This window comes from Antrostomus carolinensis, unplaced genomic scaffold (assembly GCF_000700745.2).
Source record: "Antrostomus carolinensis isolate BGI_N321 unplaced genomic scaffold, ASM70074v2 scaffold13547, whole genome shotgun sequence".
Lineage (NCBI taxonomy): Eukaryota > Metazoa > Chordata > Aves > Caprimulgiformes > Caprimulgidae > Antrostomus > Antrostomus carolinensis.
Window position 1 is genome coordinate 3,712 of NW_010326701.1, and position 26,347 is coordinate 30,058.

General features: G+C 35.5%; 1 protein-coding gene across 1 annotated transcript in view; it reads left to right on the plus strand.

Moving 5' to 3' along the window:
• Positions 1-2,557: 2,557 nt before the first annotated feature.
• Positions 2,558-26,347, plus strand: part of LOC104527855 (tetratricopeptide repeat protein 27-like) — a gene marked incomplete at both ends in the record, with an annotated part of 53,655 nt that continues 29,865 nt past the window's right edge. Inside the window, 5 exons of the mRNA XM_010171675.1 lie at positions 2,558-2,698; positions 5,117-5,219; positions 10,253-10,417; positions 13,438-13,574; positions 15,803-15,915. Coding sequence (XP_010169977.1) covers positions 2,558-2,698; positions 5,117-5,219; positions 10,253-10,417; positions 13,438-13,574; positions 15,803-15,915 — 659 coding nt within the window. The remainder of the gene's footprint in view (positions 2,699-5,116; positions 5,220-10,252; positions 10,418-13,437; positions 13,575-15,802; positions 15,916-26,347) is intronic.

The following is a 26,347-nucleotide window of genomic DNA, read 5'->3' on the forward strand; positions in this document are numbered from 1 at the left end:
GTGAAAACTGAAATAGCCAAGAGTACTGTCCAGCTTGCAGTTGATTTAGGGCTTTGGTAGTAGTTACTTAACAGTTGCCATTAAGTCACTGTTTGGCAGTTGAATACATAACCAGCTGTGTTTCAGAGATTAAAAAAATATGTATATAGAGTGAATTGAGCTTCATTTGTCTGTATTTAGTCCAGAGATGGTTACCTCAGAGATTTCTCAGCATATGCTCATAGAGTAATTATCAAGTGTATGTTTCTGTGCTTTAAGAAAATTATTCCCAAATAAAATGATTGCATGTTTTGATGTCAAGTCTGGTGAAGAATGGAAAGACTCAACAATCTAGCTCAGGTTTACTACGTCAGGAACATTGTGTTAGCAAGTCTTGGGTTGTGGCCATTTTGACATAAGTGAAATTTTTGAGCTATATGAGTTAAGTTTGCCACTTTGAATATTTAAATGTTTAAACACAAGAAGACAAGCTCAAAATTTCTCTTTACTCTTAGCCAATCCACTCTTAGGATTTTTGTGGACTTGATTCCTAATTTTTCATCACTTGAAGCTGTAAAAGCTTAAATGTCTGCCTCTTATCTGTAGCTATCTTCTCATCTTAAAAGACTAACTTAGGACAGTAAATTCTGTTGTTAGAATTCTCCACTGATGGTACAGTCTTAGAGCAGAGGCTAGAAAAATTAATGTTGGTTTAGGCTTTCTCAGCTAAAAGAAAAGCATGTCTGCTTTCCTGTATGGGATTTGCTTCATGGAAAAGAACATGGATTTGTTAAAATAGAAGATAGCAGTTCTTTGGATCTGAGACTCGTTCGTTGGCTTATTGTCAAGGCTACAACATGTCATCATCTCTCCCTTCTCTCTCCCTCATTACATTCCTTGTAATGTTACATTAGCCAGACTGATTTCTCCACTGAAAGGACTTGAAATGTGAATTTGAGATTGATTGGTTGCTACAGTGCTTAAACAAGCGTAGATTGCTACAGTATAGCAAGGCTGTTTTAGAAAATGGTTCTATAACAAAGCTTAGAGTTTCTTTGCTTTCCCACTGAGTATTTTAAGTACAATCTACTTCGATTATAGAAAGAATCAAAGAGGAGCAGATGGGGGAAAAAGTTTGTTAAACTGAAAATTATAATAAATGTATGTGTGAGGATTTTAAAAATGAATCACTAGAAGTACTAAATGGTGACTTTCCCTCTGAAAATTGGAGTAGAAATGTTGGTAAGGCTGTTTCTGAATAACTAGAGGTGGGAGGGATCTGATATACTTCTACTTGGCAGTTTCTTCCCTTTATTCTCAAGTGGTTTGTCAGACTATTGTAAACTTTGTTTTCCACGGTGGGATTGAAATGACTGCAGTGATGTCATGCAAGGATTCCACTTTGAGTAAATAAAGTCCTGACTCATTGTCTGTAAAGTAAAAGTATTTTCAGTGTTAATGCAAGATAAATAACAAACCGAAGCAAATCAGAAAAAAACCCCTAAAGATTCCTGTTATTACAAAAATGAACCAGGAGAATAATGTGGCTTAACAACTTCTGTCTTCAAAGTAACCTGTTAGTAAAGGTATTGAAAAGAGTTTCAGATAACTTAGGAATTACATTATTCATTTAGTTTAAAAAGCTGAAATGTGATTCAAATAATTTCTATCCTGGTTGTGTAAACTGAATAAGAACCTTTCTCAATGCAAGCTGTCATTTAACCTTTTCTTCTTTCCCTTCCATTCTCTTTTCTTGCCCCTTTCATACCAACTGAAAACAAAAACCCTATTTTTTTTTAGTTTGCAAAGGAAACCAGCTTTATGAGAACCAGGAATAAACTGATGAACTGACACCTCCCTGAGCCTGAAGATAAACTGCTTGAATGCTTTCATTGCATTAAAAGGGAGGGAAGAATACGTGACTGTTAGATCACAGTCACCACAGAGAGAGAGGTTCCCTGGAGAGCTACCTCAAGCCCTTTAAGTAAAAGAATTGCTATAGGGAACGTTATACAGGAAAGCATCCAAAGCAGGGAGAGGTTTTTATTTATTGGATAGATGGAAAAATGGCTCTAATGTTGCTGCCCTGATGCCACTCCAACAAGGAGCTTCCTCCAGGGAAAGAAGATAGCACATTCTGACATCACTGGAGGAATATCTAGTGTATTTGGGTGCTGTAGAATTAATTTAATTAACAAATTATTTTATCTCTGTGATTACAAATTGAATGGCATGGGTTTACCAGAAGCTTTTCTCCATAGATCACAGGAAGGATCATATTACTGGAATGTGTTTGGGGGTAGTCTTGACTGGAAATACACATTTCAGGTGGGAGGCAATTGGTGCCTTTCAGATCATGTTGGTATGGTATATTAGGACAGCAAGAAACAAGGTAGAATTCACCATGGCTTGGGAAAAGGTTGAGACTCCAAGAAACAGTGAGTTTTTTTGTTCTGTTTTGAGCAGACTTTTTCTTTAAGTACAGTAATAGTTATTTTTTTTGTAGTTCTATATTACATAATTTGTGTATAAACTTACTTATGTTTCCTGAAACTTGCCATTTTTTTCACTCTTTCAGCCGAAAAAGCTGCATGCAGCTATTCTGAAAATGCTGGTTCTAGATGGTGAATCAGTCTATACTTTGACTTCTCACCCTATTTTGCTGCTTATAGCCAGGATCATCCTTGTGAATTCAAGAGACAAACTTGCATCTCTTCAGGTAAGAAATATATGACTAATATTTATGACTGCCAGCTACTCGTCAATTGGTTCTCTCATTCTTTTCATCGTACCTAGTTGAATCATTATAACTGTTATAACATGTGGAGGCTACCTTAATTCTCTGTTGTGCCTTGGACATTAAGAAGATACGATGAACATCTTGAGAGGGTTTTTGTCTTTTCTACCTCCTTTATAGTTTAGCAGCAGGCTGGTTGGTAGCAGGACACTCTGCAACTGGGGGACTTTTAACAGCAGCAGCTTCTCTTTATTGCATTCCAGTTGAACAGAATTTGGCTGGAGATCAAAATGCCACATGGTCCCTCTTTATGCTTGGCTGACAACATCCATTCCCAGCTGGGTCTTTGTATGAGTGATGAATTAAACTGTGTGGGAGATGTTGGCTGAACTGCATTTCTGGAAGCCAAGCTCTTCCATCGTTTTCCCTGTTATTCACAGATGAGTGCAGTTGAATTTCAGCAATTGGGTCAGTCAGGGAGGCAGAAAATCTACCTGGTGTAGAGAATTCCCTTGCTGCCTCCCCTTAGACTGACATAATGGGGGGCCACCTTCTACACAGTGGAGGTTCAATTACTTGTGGCTACATCAAGTTTAGATAATAGTTCAAAGGCAACAACTGATAAAAACTTTAATCAACAGATGAATGTAGCAATTAAAGCTGGCCATTCTTTCTCATTTCAGCTTGATTCAAAGGAATTCTCTTAATCCTTTTGCTTCTTTAAGATTTAGTGCGAATAAATTTAAAACAGAGTAAAATACACAAAATGTATTATCTAAAGCATTAATAAAGTCCTGTTTTATTAAAAAATGCTTTTTATATGTGAAAGATTAAATGCATAAAAATAATCCAAAAATTCTTAACTTGGCTCCCAAGTCTCACGTTGCTGATGGAATATTGTACAGAGTTCGCTGGCTTACCTGAAACTTTTTAAATATGTTCTCTCTGATTCTAACATTCCTGAGTGGCAAGCGTCATGCCGCAGGAAATTGTATCATTAAGCTGGATACTCAGTTGTGTGGGAAAATGAATACTTCATTATATAAAGCTAACCTGAAGTAATTTTAAACTTCTTTAGATTGCCTTTAGGTTTCTAAGTAAATAATGAAATGTTGGGATTTGACCTTTTTCACAAAGTCCATTGTTTGTGTACTGTCACTCTGTTCAGCTTGATATCCGAAGTCATCTTTCATTGCTTTTTGAGATAGATGCAATTATTCTTTTTGATAGTTCCTTTCTAGGGACATTACAGTCAATTACATGTGATTGGTTTAGATGTTTATGCTTGAATACTGTGCAGCCTTTAATTCGGTCTGATCTAACCATACCTGTATAAAATATTCAAAAGGTAGGTGCCTCTCAGAAGTGATCAAACCTCTGTTTCATAGAAAATAATTGCTGTGCTAACAGTGGCAGCATAACTAATAATCATTAGAGCCTGTGTAGAGGTATGCCCTGTGTTCACAGATGATAATCTAAGTATAATTTTGAGAATGCAATATTATATTATCAGTTAGCTTTTCCATGCATTTCCACCTAGTAGAGAGATGCAGCTAGAGAGAGATAAGATGTGCTGGGGAACTTAATTGCATGTACACAACTTTCTAAAATCAGGTATTTGCTGTTTTGTTAGCTTGCTCAGCTATAAAATGATTACTTAGTTCAATAAGGCATTTGCCCTTCTGAAATCCCACATACAAATATTAATACTTTCATTTGTGATTGTAAAGTGTTCTCATGAGCAGTTCTCGTCCTCTTCCACCTCTCTTGGTTGCCTTTCTACTGCCACCTGAAGACATAAAAAAAGGTTAAACAGAATGGGAAAAAATGCATAGAAGGGCAACACTGGGTGATCAGAAATACTGAATGGCTTCTATACAAAAAGTAACTAAATAATCCAGGACTCTTCAGGCTGGAAAGATTACTGAAGATTGAGATCATGGCTGTCTATTAAAATTGTGAATATGACACAAGAAGATAAGGAGGAAAAAGCTTTTTTTTTTTTGTCTTTTTCTGTTGCAAGAATTAGGAGGTATGAAATAAAAGTAGCAAGTGGCTGTTCCAAAATAAGCACACACAAGTATTTCTTCTATCTTCTGTTCACAGAGTTTCTTAACAGATTGTAGTCCTAAAGACTTGCAGGTTTCAAAGAGCAGCTAGAGAAATTAAGAGGAAAAGCCCATCAAACTTAGAACACTGTAGAGCTGCTTGAATATGTTCATCTTTATGCTAGGTTAGTGCTTACTTTTTATATAAAATAGCTATTTTGGATGGTTTATAATTTTTAGAAATCTGGATTGAATAGATTACAGAACCTGCATTTTAAAGCCATTTATCCTTTTTCATTTTAAAAGGGATCTATTCTTGTTATTAACTTGAAATATCCATATTTTCTTTCAGACATTATCTTGGTGGACTCTAAGATGTGTGAGTATTCACCAGCAGTTGTTAGAGGAGAGATCACCTGAGCTATTTACTCTTGCCCAGACCTCTATAAAACAAGGTATGTTTCTAATTACTGGACTTACTGGCCTACGGCATCAATTGTAAGATATCATAGGGGAAGGGATTTTGTAGACACTACTCTTGCAACATGATGCTTATCAGATGCTTATGTAACTACAGAGATTATAGAGGGAACGGAATTGATTTAAATCGACATGGACTTGTACGGCACATGCTATTTTCTGGCCTCTAAGATGAAAATGGGAGTATGTGATTGCAGACAGATGTTTTCTTCCCCTGTGCTTAGCACTGTTAGCTTATCACAAGCTTACCTGAAGTCATTCTGTAGAGTTTTCATTCCTTATTTAACTGAGCTCATTTAGGTTTGAAAAGGGAATGTCTTTTTTCTTCTGTATCTTCATGGGGGAGATAAATTACTTTTTTCCTTTTTTTCTCCATCCTCACCTAAGTTTTGAGACTTGTTACCTCTATATTATATGTAGAGCAAATGGACAACATTAAAACTAAACTATGTAATATATATATATTGATGTTTACAAAAGCATAATGTCAAAAGTTAAAATGTCAAATGTAATTATATCACTTGGGTTTTTTTCTAAGAGGAATAAACTCTTATGTAGACTGTTAATATCAGTTGCTGTAGCAAGTGATAAAGCTGGAAAAAGGAGGCAGGCTTTTATGTGCATTTGCCTCTCACCAGTTAATTACCTAAGATTCTTCATTTAATTTAACAAACCTGAAACTTCCAACCAATTAGATTTAAGAAACTTTCTATTGTATTTAGAGATGAGTTGTCCTATATGTTTTATTTTGACAAAGAAGGTTATCTTAAATGACAAAAGTTTCAAGTCTCCCCTCTCCTACCACATCTTAATGGAGCTTTTTTGATCTGAACCATATGTAGGTTTAGGCCATGCAAATTATATGTAAAATAGGAAGTGGGTTTTGGTACTTGGAGAACTTCCAAACAGGTAACAAAGATGTTGGTATAGTAATGAAATTGAGCAGAGGATTTTATTGGGTCCTCTGCAGTGAAGAAGCAACTGACTTAATGCTCTTACTGGATGCTAAAAGGACTGGAGTAGAAGGTTTTTGTTGCAATTGATGTAAACTATGATTTTTGGTTTGGGTTCCTTTTTTAATACTTTGTTAGAGAATTTTGAACTAACTCCTAGAGTTGTCTTGCAGAGGTAGGGGAATTTTAAGATTAAATTCTACTTATTCTTTAATCTGTAACTTCAAAATTTCTAGTTCTTGGAAAGTTGGAAGTGTTGCTGATTTAATGCACATATTAGAAAGTAGTTGATAGGTGTAATTTAAGCATATCATGATAAATTTGTTGACATGGTAATTTATAGGCTAAGTACTAGGGATGGAGGTTGGACTTTAACGTGTGCAAAGAATGAAATCTACATTGCATTTTTAACTTCCAAAATAAATTATAGCAAATTGATTTTTACTTCAAAAAGTGGGTGTTGTCAGTGTAGTGGGTTAGTCTTACAAGTTTAACCCGTTTAAATGCTTGTATTAAAAATAAAAATTCCTTAAAATGGGATTTCCAAGATATGTTGCAAAATCTAATCTCGCACCTACTTCTCATAGCCATTTTAAAAACAGAGTTGCATTGAGGTGGTTAACTGTTCCAGAGGATTATTTTGTTTAGTTTGATTAAGAATAAACTTTTTGAGGAAAAAATTGTTGTTGCTTAGTTTCAATGTAGTAAGGCTTGAATATATTTGTGTGTTAGGTTTTACAGTACTTCTAGAATATTTTCTAAATATTTACTTTAAAAAAAAGTCTATGTATTTTATATTATGAAGTAATGGGTGTTGGTGTGCTTCTGTCAGATAAGGAAGGTTAAGGAGATATGTTTGTAAATTTTTTTTTTTTTTAAAAAGCTTAGAAACGAAATAGTCTTCTGCTGATTTCTAGGCAATTTTTTTTTGTTGTTCTGAGTATGTGTTCCCTAGATGCCCAATGTCAAAGATACTTAAATGCTAGCAGTTTTGCAGTTCTATTTGAGTACTGCAATTCTTGTTATTATGTTAACTTTGGAGAATGCAGAGCACATGAGAACACTTTTGGCTTCTGTTAAGTAGATAAAGTCTGTAATAGAGAAATTTGTAGCACAGTTATGTGACTGTTATTTTTTCTTCTTGGAAATACTTAAAAACTTGGAACAAAACTGAATGAGAAGTATTCATAAAATTAATTAAAATTGACTAGATGATACTGTGTAAAGATACAGTAGTTTGTGCAGCCCTGATCTGTGTTGAGGACGCTGCTGCATATGCACAGATACTAAGTACTAAGATGTCTGTTCTCAGTGACCTGTTTTGAGACTCCTGGATATGAATTTCAAAGAAGATGTTGTAAAGTATGCTTGAGTCTGGAGTGAGTTTTTCCAGACAGTTTTTGCTGCCTGCTGTCTCTTAACAGTTTCCTTACTTTTTAATTAAAGCTATCTTGTATTTCAAACAAGTACCTTCATATTCTATAAAATAAATACTTAATAAACCTTTTAAATAGTCTTTGATTAGGGCTTGAAAAAGCCACTTGCTCATCTGTATCAACTTGACTAGAAAACTTTGTCTTAATTGGTAGAGAAAAAGACCTTCAAATTCAGGAGAAATTATCTTTTCTATTTAAAATACATTGTTCTCAAGTGTAAGGTCAACATCACCTGAGTAGAAGGCAGCTGCAGTGATTCTCTGCTCTTCTGAAGCAGCTGTTGTGCAGAACCAACAGGGCTCAGTGCAGTTTCCCATGTCTTTGGCCATGTGCTAAACATGGTTTGAGATGCCAGAAGGATGTCTCAAGTTTGGGACATCAGTGCTTCTGCACAGATACTTCAATAGTAGTAATGATGTGAAGCTTTCTACAAAGGTCCTTGAAGTCTCAAATGCCTAAATTTATCAAGTTTTGGGATTAGCACTGTAAGTAAATGATAAGGAGTGGTAAGACCACTTCTCAATGTATCACTTTAGTTTGTTATAGCAGTATATGTGGTTTTAGCACAAGCAATTTTATGTTCAGATCATTGAATCTTGTCAGCTATGGAAAATCAAGAAGTTATGTATGATTATAGACTATAACCTGTTTTGTTTTTCTTTGAAATTGAATAAAAATCATTCAACTGGAAGGTTGCATTTTTGTGTGGTTTCCACATAGGTCACCTGCACATTCAGGTTCTTGTAGGCTTTGTTGCACTGACAACAGCACTTCAGGATTTAGTGGCTCAAACTGTGCTAAAGAGTCAGTGCAAATCTGTTTGCATTTGTATAAAACCATCAGTACATTTTTGAGTGCTTTTAATAATACCTCATAGAAAACCCCATTTTATTTCTTCCTCTTGTAAGTAGGATTTTTGTCCTTTGGGAAACCATCTGAGTGACACTGTATATGTATAGAGTGTGAAAAGCAGGTTAACGTAGCAAATGTCCCAAATCATTCACTGAATTTTTTTTTTCCCACTCTTTTTACAAGAAACAAAGCTTTTGTTAAAAAGGTAGATGTTTTATGGTCCTGTAGGCATTATTCTCTTATTTAAAAATAGTATGTGTTTAATGGTAAATATGGACAAAAGCATTAAAATCTCAGATTGTTTCTTAATGAAGAGTATACATTACTTAAATGTGAGGTTAACGTTTAGCTAACTTTCTCAGTTTTGAAGTAATGTGTTTGAAATAGACTTTGTGTTAAAAGTGGGGATTAAATTGCACAGGCTTTGTTTCTAAATAGTTTCAGTCTCTTGAGGGGTTTTTTTAAGGGTTAAATTGTAACCTACTGCATTCTCTATCCTACTTTAATTGAAAACCATTGGAGTAGTATTTTTAAATTATCAATTTGCTTCCATTAAACAAATTATCTAAATTCAGACTTTGAAAAAAATTAAGTTACTAGGCAGGATTCTTATTTACTGAATTTTTATTTACTGCAAGTTCTTATTTACTGAATTAAAAAAAGCTGTGTAAAAATATGTTTAGACTTAGCAGCTTTCTATATTAATTGAAAGATTTTGAGGATTAACAAGTACCCCCGAAAAAAAAGCCTTAGAGGTTTAAACAATAAAATCTGTACAAGCTAGAGTTGACTTCCAATCTCTAAATTAAAAGGTTAGAGAAAAATGTTTAAAAATTCCTTGACAATATTAGTTTTTAATATAGTAAGACTTTTACTAATCTTAATAAAGCACGTTTGAAAAATTAAGCAGCCATTAAGTAACAATATCTATCTTAATCTTATGTACCAGTCTTTTCAGGTACAGTGATGCTGTGAGATTTTAAATAGCTCTATTATATAAATATTTTCTGGCAAAATAAAGAAATAAAGCCCAAAGCAAAAAACCCACTTCAATTTAAGAATGTCACATGAATTTTTTTCAACTTAATGTTCTGTATTTTACTATGCAAGTATATTCTTTTGTCATTTACCGTATTATGATAGAAGCATCTGTATTTCTTATATATTTAAATTCTGTGCTGAATGAAAAAAATAAGTCTTCTTTCCTAAAGATTTCAGGTTTACTTACAAAGATATTTTCTCCTGTTCAGTTGGAGAACATGATCTTCATCACTCAGCAAATCAGTAATTATGAAAAAAAAATTTAAAAAATCCCCACACAAGCAAAAAAATCACAAACAAAAAAAATACCCCTAAAGAGTGCTAAGTCCCCATTCAATATGCAGTCTGCTGGTGAAACTTTCTCATTTGAAGCCTGCTACTGAAGGGGAGCGTATTACCTCAGTGTTCTTTAGCAGGTCTAAGACAATTAGAGTTGTTTATTTCCTGCAAAAGTAATACATCCCAATTCAACTTTGCTGTAAAATATAAGCAAAGATTAAGTTTTTGTTTGTTCTGATAGTAATCCTTAGATATAAAACTTGAAAAACGCTTTAAATTGTGCATATCTCTCATACACTGACTGTGAATTTTTAAATATGTGGAGGTGTAAAGAACAATAGGTCTCCTTTAAGCATAACAGACTTTGTCCTGGTATTTTAAATGTATTTTAAAAATATCAGTCTCCTGGACTGCATCCTGACAGCTTTTCTTTTTCTTACTTTGCAGTGACAGAAGCAGAAACATTGTTCGCAGGTGGTGAAAGCTGGCACTTAGCAGTTCAGTTCCATCTTGAGTGTGCCTATACATTTTTATATTACTATGAGTATAAAAAAGCTAAACAGTGTTTCAGTATGGCTAAAGACATAACAAAACTGCAGATTAATCTCACAGGTAAGTTTTACTTGTACAGTCTAGGAGGGTGGCTGGTTAGAGCAAAGCAACCTATAGCTTGTTGGGTTTTTTTACATATCCAAGTGAAAAAGAACTGTATTTTGGAAAAATTTGACTTTTGTCAAGAAGGACTTATTTGTCTTCTGAGAATTAGCATTGCCTGGAAAAGGGAAGAGAAATATGCCATCTTGTTACAATACCATCCCCAATATGGGTTTCTGAGCAGTTGTGGTATTATGATCCTTCCTTCTCATGTTTCATAGCAAATTCTATGTCCAGTTGTCTCTGTTACAGGACTCCTGAAACTAGTTGGTGTCATTTCTTATTTTTTATTAAAAACATCAGTGCCTGTGATGATACTTAAGCTATAAAAAATTAATTAACTAAGAACAAGTAAAATCAAGGTGGCAGGTGGGTATTCACTGATATTCCTCAACTTACAGCTACATGTTGGATTTTTTTTTTTCCCTTTAAAGGAGATCCTTAGGTTTTGGATTAATAATTTCCTTAAATCTAACCTAGGAAAAAACCTCTTGTTTGGAGGGGAGAAAAAAAGAGTTTGGATGCAGTGGAATTATTTGAATTTTTTGTTACTTCACCAAAAGGTTATGCTAGTCCCAGAGAGAGATGGTGGTGATACAATATCTTGGAAAAATGTTGTGAAACTCCTAGAAGTTCTGTGGTTTATCTCCATAAATCTATTAGAATAATTATGAAGGATGTCTTAACCTGAAGGCAAATGAACTGAAGTGAACATGTGGGAACTATTGGCATTCTAGACAAATTCATTTGACATGCATGTTTGGGTTAAATGGAAGGAATGTTACATCATAAAAAAAGACTTTGCTTTAGTGTAAAAATTCAACCTCTAGCAAAGTCATTTTTAAGGCTTTTGGAAGGAATTTCCATTTTAGGAAAAGATTTTAAGAGGTTTTTATTCTTTAATGGTTGTAATCCTTGCTAGTTGAACATTTTATTACAGCATGGAAATGTATGCTGTTCTTAAAGAAAGAATTTAGAACCTATATTTTCCAAAGTATTTTAGAAATGTATGAATATATCATACTTGTTTTGGCTTGTGTACTTTTTAAAGTCCCATTAATCCATTAACCATCGATAACTACACAGAACAATTTCCAGTTAAAGAGAAGACTGTGGTCCTTCTTGCATGTAAATTTACTAAAATGAAGGGTGGTAGTCCAAAATAAATTTAAGATCAACAGATCTGGAGGATTAATAATGCTGGACTCTTGAAATCTGCATATTGTCTGCTTATTGTTTTCATGCCCAGTAATGCATCCCTGTGAATGCTTAATGTTCTGAATGGAACAGACAGTAAAGTCTCTCTGTGGATTCCCTCTCTTTTGTCAGGACATATAGTGGCATAAAGTAAACAAATTTCCACCCCCCTTCTCCCCCAGCTAAAACTCACGTGATACATATTTTCCAAATAAAAATGATTGTTTTGTTTCTGTAATAGTGAGGAATTCTTTGCTTAAAAAGAATGGAGTGTATGTGCATCTCAACATAAACAAATCTCAGTTTCTGAGTGGTAGCAAGTAAATTTATTGGTAACCAGCATAACTTTGCAAGTATTTTATTAGGCTCTTTAAGCAGTAAGACATAATAGGAAGTGAATTACACATAATGACTTTCAAGCATTATTAAAGTTGAGAATTGAGTGCTGCTGTGTAAAATTAGTATGAATCATTACCTGGTATTTCTCTCTGTGTGTCTCTCCTCTGCAGTGTACCTTGTGATTTTAAGGTGATATTTTCAGAACCTTTTTAATTTCTTCATAGACTCTTAACACAAGACTTTCCCATTAAAAGGAGTAATTGGTAGAAAAGGAGGAATCAGTTTGGTTTCTGACTTCTCCACTGCTCTTTTTCCACCTCAAGGAAGAAAAGGGGGTGCTGCTATTTCAGTGCTATTTCAGTAGTAGATGATTCTTACTAACAGTGGCCTTATCCTCAGGCCTTTGTCACATGAGCAGTCGGTCATCTTTACCTCGGAGATTTTATGTCCTGCAAAATTTTCAAAATGATAATGAAATTAAGGACTGTACTTAATCTTAATTGTTTCCACAAAAGCAATGGTGGATCAGCATTCAGTCCTCCATTTCTGTTATTTGACTTTCTCAGCTCACTGTATCTGAGCATTGTATCATAGTAATAATAAACAAGCAAACTTCCAGATGTTGTAGGGTAATTTTTAGCTTCATTTTGGCTCTGGTCAGGATTCTGTTACTTTAAGTTACCTCCCTGAAATTGTTCTATAATTTCTCTGATTGCTGCTTGCCAACAGAGGAAGAACAGACGTGTTTTTCTTTTCAGTTTGGTATAAATGTCAATTGACACCCTAAAAACTGGTAAAAGTTGCTTGAGGGTCTGATAAAGAACTGAAGAAACAACACTAAGAGGAATTTCACATTGTGCATTTTGAATATTGATTAATTCAGTAGACAACCTTCACTTGCTTGCTGTTTCACTCTTCCCATGTTACTTTTATGGTATCTTATATGCAGTATTATGGTAACATCATGTCTGTGATCCTTCTTCACAGACCTAGGTCTTCAAATGAAGATTTTAAATATTTAAAATTATGACCTGTAAGATATTACAGGATTTTAATTTACCTAAATGTCTCAATGTTGTCATTCACTTTTACCAGATAAATTGAACAATTGTTTGTGGTTTATAAGTAGGGAATTGATGAAACTTGATAACAATGAGTTTTCAAGAGACAATATGGTGGGTTATGGGGAATTTAACTAAAAGTTGGTTTGCAAGACCTGTCTAGCTGTGTTTGTATATTTGTAATATATATTTCTTTGTATGTCATAGCTAGCTGTGAGAGTGCATGTGGTTCACTGCAAAGAGATCAAGCAGAGATAAACTTCATAGGTTAATTCTCAATGTGTTTCTCTTTATTTCGCTTTTGTGAGCAAATTTCTAGTATATGATGAAATTACTAGTTTTTAGAGTTCATTAGTATAAACTTGTATTAATTTTCTGTAGGTGCTTTGGGGAAGAGAACACGATTTCAGGAAAAATATGTTGCACAGCTTATTCTGAAAGTCCAAAGAACGGATGAATTCCTTCTTCCTCACAGTGAACTAAGTCCAGCTCCAACACCTCTAGAAAAATTAACAATGGTATGTATTTGAGAATTGCTTTAATTTCTTAAAGTGAAAATGTTCTGAAGCTTTCCATGGGTGTCTGTAAGGAAAAAGTGTGTGGTGCCTAGGAAAAACTTACTTGTGGTTTCTCACAGTTTTTGGAAAATACGTGGGGCAGTTGTTTGCCTAATGTTAAAGGACATGGGATTAAACAACATATGACTGTCTGCAATACAGATGTGGCTACTCAACTAAAAGCATGTTTGCAAATATGATCTTCTACAGTTTATGTATGAATGACTAAGAACGATGCCGTTAGGAAAACAAGTGAGACACAGATTTTCAAAACAGCCTGCAAGGCATTGCAGAATTGCACAGATTCCTGAGGACCGAAAAACACATTTAGTAACAGTGTGAAGATAGGAAGTTGGTCTCGGTATTCCTACTGGCATGAATTATGTGACTTAGCCCTACTCATCTTAAGGGTGTACATGATGACTTCAATTATAAATTACTCAACAACCACTGTGTTGTTTTGGGATGGCATTTTTCCTTCATGAGGAGAAGTTTTGGTCGGGATTTAAAGTTATAGAATTTACTAAAGAAGCCAGAGGCATTATGGTCCAAGATTTATTCTTCAGATTGGAAAGCCTTTCTAAAAAAAGTTATGCCTTGATAGACTTCCAGGTTAAGCAGGGATCTTAAGCAAAAAAAATTGACAGTACTTCTCTATTTCTAAACTGAATGCAGAAAAATCTTAGGAGAGTATTTTAGATTTTTTTTGTTTGTCTGTTAGTGTGTCCTTAGTGTTGTATTTGGTTTGATGAAAAGACCATATATGTCACAACTTGTGCTTTGGATAGAACTACGTATAGCAACCCATTTAAGGATAGTGAGAGCTCGGGGGTGGCCGCTTGGCAAGTGTCAGACTTAGTTACAGACTTCAAGTACAGCTTTTCTAGAACTAAATGATAGGATACATTGTTCCCACAGAGCCCCTAACTGGGATATTGTATGACTTTTTTCCAGTTAATTGCAACTTTCTGAAGAATTTGCCTTTGTAGTCTATATCTGATAAGAACTTCAGTTCAGAATAAAATGACAACATGGTTTCTATAAAAATGGCAACACTGTTTTAGGATGTAGGTATACCCTGGGATTAGATCTATTATCCTTGTTAATAAAGTACTATATTCATATATCCTTTTAAGTTTAGCAGAGTTTGAGGAAGAAAATTGGGTATTTTAGAACCTTTAAAAATAGTCATGCTTGTGTTATCCATGCTTTCCTACTAAAACTTACTGAATGTTTATTGAAAATAATGCTAGAATAAGTAAGCATATCTACTTTTCTGAAAAGTAAAAATGTGATGCTAGAAAGGACTTGAGAGGTTTTGGCTACAGGGAGGAAGTTGAATTTTGTGGAAGTCTGAGCAATTGTATCATAATTCTGTCATAAGCTACTCAGGCTGCCTATTAAGGAAAGTGAGGCTTTCTATTCCCACAGTCTACTTCTGGAAAAAAGAAAAATTTTAAAATTGGAACCTTTTATTTCTGCATTTTTTTGTGTTAGAAACTCTAGAAAATAATATTAATAGAACCATGTGCTGTTTTGAGGAAAACCTGAGGTATTTCAAGTTCAGACATTTTGTTGACATCATGTGTGAGTGTTCTGTCACAGGTATTAGACCAGGCTTGACTAAGTAGGCTCTCCATGTGTGCATTGAATTTCCAATTAAAGGTTTTCTTTTTTCCCCTTTTTCTAGTGTGTCTTTATTGATGATGTAGTATCAAAATACAACTTATTCATGTGTGTTTCAGTGTTAACTTTAATAGTGAGTCCTAGTGTTTCTTTTGCCAAGTCTGGTCTCAGATTTGTCAGCCTTGAGTGTGTCTTAAAGTTCTTTTAGCTAAAATTTGACTTAATGCTATTCTCCATCTACCAAAAACTACTGACATCCCTGTATCTCTGTCTGAGTTTAGGACAGATGCTTGATGTATCGTAAAGTTGCTCTGAATGCTGTTCATCCTTCATGACAACCAGTATTTTTGTAGCAAAAGTGGTTTGAATGATAATTAATTCTACTATTTTAGTCCATTAGTTATTCTATAATAATAATAATGGTAAATTACTTTCCATTGTGTCATTTTCTAATGTTTGTATTATCCTTTTTCAAACAAGTCTATATTTTTTCATATTTTGAAGGCATAAGTTTCTTTGCAACTGTTTCTATCTATTCAAAAGTATTTTTTCTCCTCCAACAGAATTATGATTTAAATGATGATACATTGCTTAATGAGATAAAACTAGCAGATGCTGATCAGTACCAGATACCTGATTTGTGTGCAGAAGAGCTTGCAGTAATCCTTGGAGTATGGTAAGTTAGTTTATAGTTACTTAAAAAAAACTGCATAAATTGTGATAATGAAATAATGAAGAGTTGAGTTGATGGGACTTTTTTCCTTCCTTATCATGTAGTCTGGCTAAAATGCTAAAAGATTAGCATTATACGTGGATAGCATTTTCAGTTGTCTCAGAGTGAACATTAGTGTCCAGTTCAGAATTTCAGCTGTGTTTCAGTAATTGCTATATTTTTCTTTTATCCTGGAAAAAGTTTCTATTTCTTTGAGCCTCAAGTTAATGTTTCAAATTTCAGGTGGCATGAACTACCATATGGTGATAACACTTTGGTAAATTTTGAAAACATATTTCAGAGTTTGCAATGGTCAACTCCCTATGAGGATCAACCATGTCTTTCGAGCCAAATGTTGCCCTGCTATTCAGTGCAACAGGAATACTTGTATAAATTCAGAGCATCCGTTGTTAGTTACAAGCTGTAGTACAAAGTCCTCATGGTTTTGCTCTTAAGTTTTTTTTTTTTTCTTTTCCTGGTTTTCAGAAATTGTATGCTACATGGGTTTTGAAAATTGCACAGAAAAGCAAAAAGGCTGTAGTACAAAGTTCTCATGGTTTTGCTCTTAAGTTTTGTTTTTTTTTTTTCTTTTCCTAGTTTTCAGAAATTGTATTCTACGTGGGTTTTGAAAATTGCACAGAAAAGCAAAAAGGAGCTTGAGATTTGAGGATTGTAAGCTCTCTGCTAATAAATATCTTCATTTTCTAATAGAGAAGTACTTTTTCTGTGATGTAGCCAATGACAGTTATCACACAATTTTTTTGTGTAATTTGTTTCAGAAGTATTAGTTTGAAGTAAAAATAAGTGACTTTGCTGCAATATTCATACCTCTCAAAGCACTTTTCTGACCTATGGGTTACTAAATGATGGAATCTGCAGTACTGCTGAAATGTCTTGCCCAAGTCAGAAGGTGTCTAGGAGCCAAACAATGAGCAAATCCTGATTTCCAGCTCTCAGACCAGTGTGTCCTCCACAAGGGTGCATGGATGTTATAGGATCTCTTTGTGATGGAGTGACAGCAATAACAGGCCAGCAAAAGGCTAGTGAGAGAACCCAGCATTTGTCAGTAGTTCCTTTGTGGTGTGGGGGGTTTTTGCTTGTTTTGTATCACACATTGTAACATTTCTCTCCCCCCTCACCAAAATTTGGAGGTATTTTTCCCCTTATTGTCCCATGAAGTGCAGTGGAACTCATTAGTGGAGAGAAGATTGTTTCTTTTCATATGCTCATTTCTCAGACTGCAGCTTATTGAAGGCAAAATAGTTTAACTTGGCTGGCAGCCAAACAAGACATAGCCGCTCACACCCCCCCTCCCCACAGGGAAAAGGGGATAGAATTGGAGGGGCAAAGGTAAGGGGACTCATAAGTTGAGATAAGAACAATTTAATAATTAGAGTAAAATAAAACTAAAATACTAATGATAATAATGATTATTTATATATATAAAAAAATGAGTGATGCAGAGTACGATTGGTCACCACCTGCTGATAGCAACCCCAGAGGAGCAAAAAGGAACCCCGAACCTGCAATCCCAGAAAAGCGAGGCGGAGTAATTCGTGAGAGAATCCCTCCCCTTTTTGGTCAGCTCTGGTTAATATACTGAACATGATGTAATATGATATGGAATATCTTATTGTCATATCTAACATTCAATTCTGGGTTTTGCTAATCGCTACACTTCCCCCTCCCCGTCCCTTTGCACTTGCAAACTATCCAAGCACGTTGTCCTTGCACCTTATTGACATTCTTCTCATAACAAATGACAAAAGGACCAGATACTTGCTTGGCTATAGTATTGAAGTCACTTGTGAAGTTACATGTCTGTGGTTTCAGCTATGCCCTTTAACCATTCAGTCCATCCACTGTAATCAGGAATTCATGAGAGGAATACATACTCTGGCTTCGTATTGTCTTTATTTCCTCAAGTCTTAAACTTTTCTTTTCAAAGCCACATCTAGATTCAGTTTGAGAACAAAGGAGTGGCATGAATAGTGGGTTGACATATATTCTTGGCCCAGTCACTCTTAGTCTTTCACACTGAGTCAAGTCAAGGCAAAGCCTTCCCCTTTCTGAGAAGCATTTTCACATGCATTTCATTTTTAACACAGTATTGTCTTATATTCAGATTGTATCATCCCTCCTGCCTTCACTTCTGAGGGAAATTTTAATTTGCCTATTGGTCTTTCTCATTTCTTTCTCTCTCTCTCTCTTTCTCTCTCTCTCTCTTTTTTTTTTTTTTTTTTTTGAAAGGGTAGAATTTGAATTTTGTCAGCTGGCTGCACAGTAAGTTTCTTGACCATAGTATGACACTTTGAAGCTACCACTGTCATGCTGTGAATAGTGGCTAGAAATCACCTTGTCTGCCAGCTGTGTGTGTACATTGTAAGCCAAGTGGTGTGTGGGTTTGGCAGGACTCAAGGCAAGAAGCTTGTTTAAGAAACTGAAAGCAACCAACACAGAAAAAACATTCAGTGTTGCTTCCCCATAGGAATGGCACATGTCATTCAGTGGGTGGGATAATGTTAAGCAACTGAAACTATTTCAGTTATAGATGGAGACAAGATTTGATATCCAGCCATGTTGCAGAAATGTTAGTAGAATGCCAGTTTTGAGAACTGTTCTTCTTGAGGGGATTTGGGATACAACTCTTGTGACTGAAAGGAGTTTAGGCTTGGATTACTGGCTGTGCTCTTGGTGTCTATACCAGCTACTGACATATCAGTTTGCAAGGAAGCATATACATGTTAAAGAATTTAGTGTTGTCTTTTAAGCAAAACATACTTCTCAAACCTTAGCTATAGCAAATTCTTTCATGCTTGAGGACTTTAGTTCTGTAGAGTAAATACCTCATTTCATAATTAATAAGTTGAGTTTAGAATTCCTTTAAGTTTCCAAAGAAGTTCTAACTAGACTTCACCCTTAATGGTATCTACTGTTGACTGTCACTGTTAGCAGTGGATGGTTTTTCTAAAGCAAATATGCTTTTAGAGACTGACCTGGTTTGTTGAAGAAAGGCAGCCTGCAGGTAAAGAAAGAGTAAATGAGAGCACATTTTTTCCTATGCTTTTTCACTGTGCTTGCTAGCATTTGGTTTACAGCAAATGTCACAGAAATTCACCTTAATTCAACTGAGATTTTTGTAGCTAAATAATGTTAACTCAAAATCAGCAGCATGAAGGAATGTTTGTGGGTAGCAGAACAAACTGAAAATTGTTACAACTTTTGGATAACAATTACAGTTGCATAGGATCCTATGGAATTACCTGAATACACGTTTTCTACTGTGAAGTAAGTTTCAAGTAGGTTACAATGATCAAATGGCTAAACAAAGTACTTTTACAGTATCAGTACAGACATTTTCATCTCCTCCCCAATAACATTTTAAGAGGATATAAAATACTTTTTGAAGTGTTGAAATATCTCACATCAGCTATCTGTACAAAAATCCAAGCAACATCTCATGTAGTATGCTTAAGCCAGCTTGTAAATAACATGCATGAGCCTGAATAAATTAGATTTTTTTTTAAAACTTCTCTCTGTTTCACTAATGTAAGGAAAGAACAACTTATCAGTAATCCATTTATATAAAAAAGTAGCAATGTAAACAGTAGCCAGCTGATTCTCTGTGGCATCTGGAATTTGAGGCAGTTTCCTTTAAAATGTTTGGCTATTCTATTTCTTCTCTGCAAATTCCATTTCTTCCAAATACTGAACAGTCTGCAGTACTAAATCTAAAAAAAATTTGCCTCTTATGATAATGAAATTGTAGCTAAAACAAAGTGTAGGGGGTGGGGGGGGAAACCACCTCAGTCTGCCTTGCTTAGACAAGGATTTCCTATTCCATCATATCCAGATTTTGTAATATCTGTTTAAGAATAAAGCGTCTAGAGGTGTCTTCAGATCATCTCACTGCAGGGGTAGTGCAATGTAAAGGAAATATTAAAAGAAACTCCCAGGAGTGCAAAAGCATCACTCAGGTAGGACTTTTTTGTATTTTATATGAAAATAACTAGTCATGATGGTCTAAACTTTATTTCATAGTCAAGCCTTAATACTGTGGCCAAAACTTTGTATAGAACCTCAAACCAGACTTTCAGAGGCTGATGGAAAAAGACATTAAAGTTAAAATTTAAAAATAAAATAAAAATGTATATTAAAAAAACCTAACAACCAAAACCAAGAATGGGCCAGTGTATGAATTAAAGAATGTGTTAATGTAGTATTGATGCCAAAATGCTGAGAAACTCAGGGCATTATGTTTCCCTTGTCACTTGGAAATAGCTCATGTTAGATCACTGTTAGAATAGACAATAGCAGCTGTATGTCAGCAGCGTGGAAAGAAAATCCCTTCTCATCAATTGATTCAACATTTTTTAATGAGGGAAAACATCTAGGAACTAGATATGGCTATAGAGAATTCTAAGAAAGCAAAGAGAAATGTCCAGTGGCTGGTTATTTCTTAATCTTTTGTTGTCTCTTAAGGATCAAATCGGGTCAAAATAGCGTGTTATGCTGAAGATATCTCAGCTCAGTCAAAAACTACACACCAGCTGATAAGAGAAGCTGGTGGAAAAGCTCTTATTATACAGTAATACATTAGGTAATAATATATTATGTAGTTGACACAGTGAGCTGTAGAAGCGTACTTGAAACAGCTGCATAAGCACTAAATAGCGTTAGGACTAAGGGATCTTTAACAAAATTACCAAATATGACCTTTTGAATCACTATGTACGTGTTGGCAATGGAAGCATCATAGGAAACTTGGATAGGTGAAACATTGAGTAAATAGAAGAAAAAAAAAAAAATCACTATGTACGTGTTGGCAATTGAAGCATCATAGGAAACTTGGATAGGTGAAACAGGAAAACACTTAGCTACTTTAAATTTGAGAATCTAATATTAGCTGTCTGTCTGTTCTCTAGTCAATGGAGAAATCGGCACCTGCAGAGTGTGATTCATTTCACTTCAGGCACTTATTTTACAATGGATTAAGCCACTCCCTACATTTATCTTATTTTTGCATGCACTGTGAAAGAAGCAGAGACAGTTAGCTAGAGTAAAGGCCTAAATTTTAAATGGTTAAAGTTAGGTAAGATGGATCATGTGCTTAAGTTTTTCTTTATTTATATATGTTTATGTGTATATATGTGATTGCAGTCATCTTTGCACTTTATAGCAAGGTCATGCTATACAGCTTGTATCAGAAGTACAAGGCAACAGCAGGTAAAAAACTGTTTTCATTTGTTTTTATAAGACAGGGCATTCTTTCTTCCAAGCCATTGAGATGGAAAAGATTGTGTTAAACTGACTGTGGAAAGCCAGAGTTTACACATACTGTCCTATGAAAATAAAAGCTATGACATAAAATCTTGGACAGCATTAAAGATGATGAAAGTTTTTCTGTTAAATACTTTTTGGCACTTTGACCCATCTTTACAAACATATAATGTAAGTGTAAATTATTCTTATTTTTTTGAAACAAACTAATTATGGATGCCAGACAGTATAGTGATCTCACCATGGTCAATTTATGGATGTTTAAAATCATTGCTACAATATACATTGCTGTGCACCAGTGCATACAGCTGTGTGAAGAAATTCCACTGGGGAAGTAAACTTCCTGTCTTGCAATTCAGAATTCTCACATAAAAAGATTAGTCACTTGAAATACCTTTGTGAAGCTTTGAAAACACTTATAAAGTGATCAGTTTGTTGGATTTGGCTCTTTTTCATTCACAAAATTAACACAGCTGGTAAAACTGCATAGAAATGCAGCAAATACTCATAAAAATGCATATGTGGAAAGTCTGACCTATCTATTCTTCATCTATCTCATGCTAGTTAACTGTAGTTTTAAGCAGTTACCTGAGGAACTTGAACTTGCATCATCTGCACTTGCAGAGAGATAACATGCCAGGAAAAATAAGCAAACAAAAACTCAGCAGTAGTCTTCATCCATCTATGAGAAGATACCTAAGGGTTAATAATAACAGGGCAAGCATGTATTGCTCCCTTTTCCCTAATACTGCTCCCTAATAATATTGCTCCCTAATACCCTAATACAGCCTCTAAATGATGATTTCCTGAGCATAATCTGGCTTGTTTGCATGGCAACCCTCAATGAATCTCTCAAATATTTGTTGTCTTCCATTAAGTCCATGTAGATTTTATTCATTGGTAGCATCCTTTGGCAAAGGTGTTTGTTGATACATTTTGTGTCTGCTGTTCAAAAAAAAAAACCAAACACCAAACCTCTGGCTAGTTTTGGTAGCCAGTAGCATAATTTAGTGACTTAACTCTCTTATTTCCTAACAATTTTGAAAACCTCGGTAATGTCCCTTTTTGGTTAGTTCTAGCCTAATCAGACATGCCTTTTGTAGAAGCTGTTACATGTTTATAGTACATTATTCTCTATTACTTTCTTAATTAAATTCTCACATTTTGATTTGCCTTTTTAACAGCTGCCTGGTACTGAGCTAATGTTTTCATGCAGCTGCAGTGCTAACGAGTTGCTGCTGAATAGGAATGGTCAGGTCAGAACCTATCATTTTCTGTGAAGCTAGGACTGTTTCCTATTGTGCATTGCTTGGCATTTTTATTTTATTACCCTTTTGCTCTTTCCACAGCTCCTTATAGTCTCTATTCACATCCTTACTTCACAGAATGCCATATTATTATACATTCTCCTGTTCCAGTTTATTTATTAATACTATAACACACAAATCACAGCTCAAAACATATGCACGATTACACTGGTGACCTTCTTCATTGGGATGGCTCACTGTTTGTCTCATACTATTTCCTATCTTTTAATCAGTTACTGACCTTTGCCAAGATATTCCCTCTTTTATTAATGCTCCATTTCTTTGAAAGTCCTTCATGGTGAGGGACTCTCAAAACAATTTTAGAGATCCAAGCTGATTTCATCAACCAGCTTATATATATCTTCACACTGGTTACACCTTCCAAAAGCCCCCAACAGGTTTGTAGTGCAGGAATTTTTTACAGAAGCCTCACTGACTTTCCTTACGCGTGTTGTATTTGTTCAGGTATCTCTAGAATCATAGAATGTTGTGAGTTGGAAGGGACCCACAAGGATCATCGAGTCCAACTCTTGCCCTAGCGTAGGACAATCCCCAGATTCAGACCATGTGTCTGAGGACATTGTCCAAATGCTTCTTGAATATTGTCAGGCTTGATGCCACGACTACCTCCTTGGGGAAACTGTTCCAGTGCTCCACCACCCTCTGGGTGAAGAACCTTTTCCTAATGTCCAACCTAAACTTGCCCTGGCACATCTTCCTGCCATTTCCCCTGGTCCTATCATTGGTCTCCAGAAAGAAGAGATCAGCACCTGCCCCTCCTCTTCCCCTTGTGAGCAAGTTATAGACTGCGATAAGGTCTCTCCTCTCAGCCTCCTCTTCTCCAGGCTGAACAGTCCAAGCAACTTCAGCTTCTCCCCATATGGCTTCCCCTCTAAGCCCTTCTCCCATTTAGTGGCCATCCTCTGGACTCTCTCCAGTAGCTTTAGTTCCTTTTTATACTGTGATGCCCAAAACTGCACACAGTACTCAAGGTGAGGCTGTACCAGTGCAGAGTAGAGTGGGACGATCACCTCCCTTGACTGGCTCACAGTGCAGTGCTTGATGCACCCCAGGACATGGTTGGCCCTCTTGGCTGCCAGGACACACTGTTGGCTGATGTTCAACTTGCCATTGACCAAAACCCCCAGGTCCCTTTCTACAGGGCGGCTCTCCAGCCTCTCATTCCCCAGTCTGTGTGTGTGTCCAGGGTTGCTCTGTCCAAGGTGCAAATCTGGCACTTGCCCTTGTTAAACTTCATGCAGTTGGTGATTGCCCAGCTCTCTTAATTTGTCTGGATCTCTCTGCAAGGCTTCTCTGCCCTTGAGAGTGTCCACAGCTCCTCCCAGTTTGGTGTCCAAGAGTATACTGTGAGAGACAGTATCAAAGGCTTTACTGAAGTCCAAAAAGATTACATCGACTGGCTTCCCTTGGTCAACTAGGTGAGTAACCTTCTCATAGAAAGAGATTAGGTTTGTTAAGCAGGACTTTCCTCTCATGAACCCATGTTGGCTGGAACCAATGACTGCGTTGTCTTCCAGGTGTTTTTCGATAACTCCCAGAATAATCTTCTCTGTAATTTTGCCAGGCAGAGAAGTGAGACTTACAGGTCTGTAGTTACCAGGGTCTTCCCTGTTGCCCTTCTTGAAGATCGGGACATTTGCCAGTTTCCAGTCAGCTAGGACCTCTCCAGTTTCCCAAAGTTGGAATGGAATGCAGTAGTTGAAAGATCATTGAGAGAGGACTTGCTATGACATCTGACAGCTCTTTAAGAAGTCTCAGATGGATCCCATCAGACCCCATTGACTTAGAGGGATTCAGCTGGAGCAGTAAATCTCACACAAGTTTGGGGCAGACCCTCTAGTCCTTCTGTTTGTTCTATAGTCTATCCTTCCTTACTTGCAACAGATCACAGGCCAGTAGTTGCACTGATCCCCTGACACCAGTTTTAAAGGCTGACATAATTCTTGTTGCTCTCTTATTTTCAGGCACTGAGGTAGTTTTAAATGAGGACTTAAACACTGCTTTTAGTGTCTTGGCTATTTCATCCCAAAAGTAATCTTAAACTTTTTCTCAATACTCTAGTCCTGTTCACTTCTTAGCATCCAACCTCTTAGCATACACCTCTTTTGCAGCTTTTTAATTTGAGAAAGATTATTCTGTCCTGTAATTCTCTCACATACCCCAAAAGATTCTCTAGTTGGAATTTGACAATGTTCTTCTACAATAAATGCTAATGCAGTGAATTTATATAGCTTCTCTGCAATGGCTTTTATACCAGGGCTACCATTTTTGTGCTGTGAACTCTCACAATTTTGATTCTGGTATATTGGAAGGATTTAGCACTGATTTTGATTCTTTTGTTTAGTTGCTCCTTAAATATTTTTTGGACTCTCATTAATTTTTAGAGATATGTCATCATTATTATTTAATATTCCAGAGTTTTTGATCCTTTCTGTATTCTGCATTTTAATACAACTTCAGCTATTTGAAGAACACTATTTTATTTTTAATAGCTTTTGACAATATTATTTAACGTGTGTCTACTTTCTAAAACAGTTTTTGAAACAGAAATAATTAGTCATAATCCAAAAAGGGATACTTTGGAATGATTGCTTTTAATTCCACTGTTATAAAAATTATACCTACTTAAGTCCTAAACTGTATAACTAGTTAGTTAAACTGGATACCTTATCCATTAGGCAGCCAATGTAGATCTTATTAATCAGATTAATTAATTGGTTGTAAGTTGTAAGCTATTGGCAATTAGTTTTTGCTGATTTACTAGAAAACACTTTTTTTTATGCTGCAGAGTAGATCTTACTCCAAGGTACTTTTTTATCTGTCTAAAGTATATCTATTTCTCTTTTTCTTTTCCTCTTCTATTTCATTCAGCTCCCTAAGACAGGATTCAAGACTGGACATAAAATACCTTGCAAGGCTGAATAATGTGGTGATTAGTGATTTCTCTTCATATTGTTATGAAAAGATGCCTCATCATAGACCCTGCAGCAACAGATCCTAAGTTTCACTGTGATTTCAACTACTGAAATTCTATGGGATGAACTGTTTAACCTGTCCTTGAAATCAGAACAAATACAGGGCATAGAAGTAAAATGTTTGTAAAGCTCTGACAAGAGCTAATGCAGTTGTTGAAAATGCTTAAAACCAAGCTACAATTCTACTCTAGATTCAGATTTTAAATATAGCTTTAAATTTGATTTGATTCAGTATGAAAAATCATTAAAACAATTTCATTTTTCTCTTATCTTTCAAGGTTGCATTGCTGTACTTATGTGTCTTAAAACATCGTACATGGATGTGCCAGAAATGGAAATTAGAGACCTATTTTAGCACTGCTTTGATCTGAAAGAACTGCATTCCATATACGTCAAAAAACTGTGACAAAAATCTGGCTAGAATAAGGAGAGGATTAATCCTTTCTGCTTGAATCAATATATCTTTAGGGTGCTGAAAAATAAGTTCTGATTCTGTCAAAATTTAACTGTCCCTTGGTTCACCCATGCTTTTTAAAAGTTAGTCATGTGACTTAACATTCTGGTTGTCTAGCTGCTGAGTTGTTCTTATGATAGTACTTGAAGTTTTCTTGCTGCCTTTTTAACTTTTTTTTTCTTTCCCCATGGATAGAGAGACTTGTTATTTTTTGTCTGAAGTCACATTCATATTAGTGACTAGTGTTTAGTGACTTTAGTTGACTGCCTCAAGCTGACTATAAGTATTTCTGACATTGGGCAAGGAAAGAAGTAAATGAAGCAGAGAAATTATTACTTTCCTGTTTTCATGAAAATTTT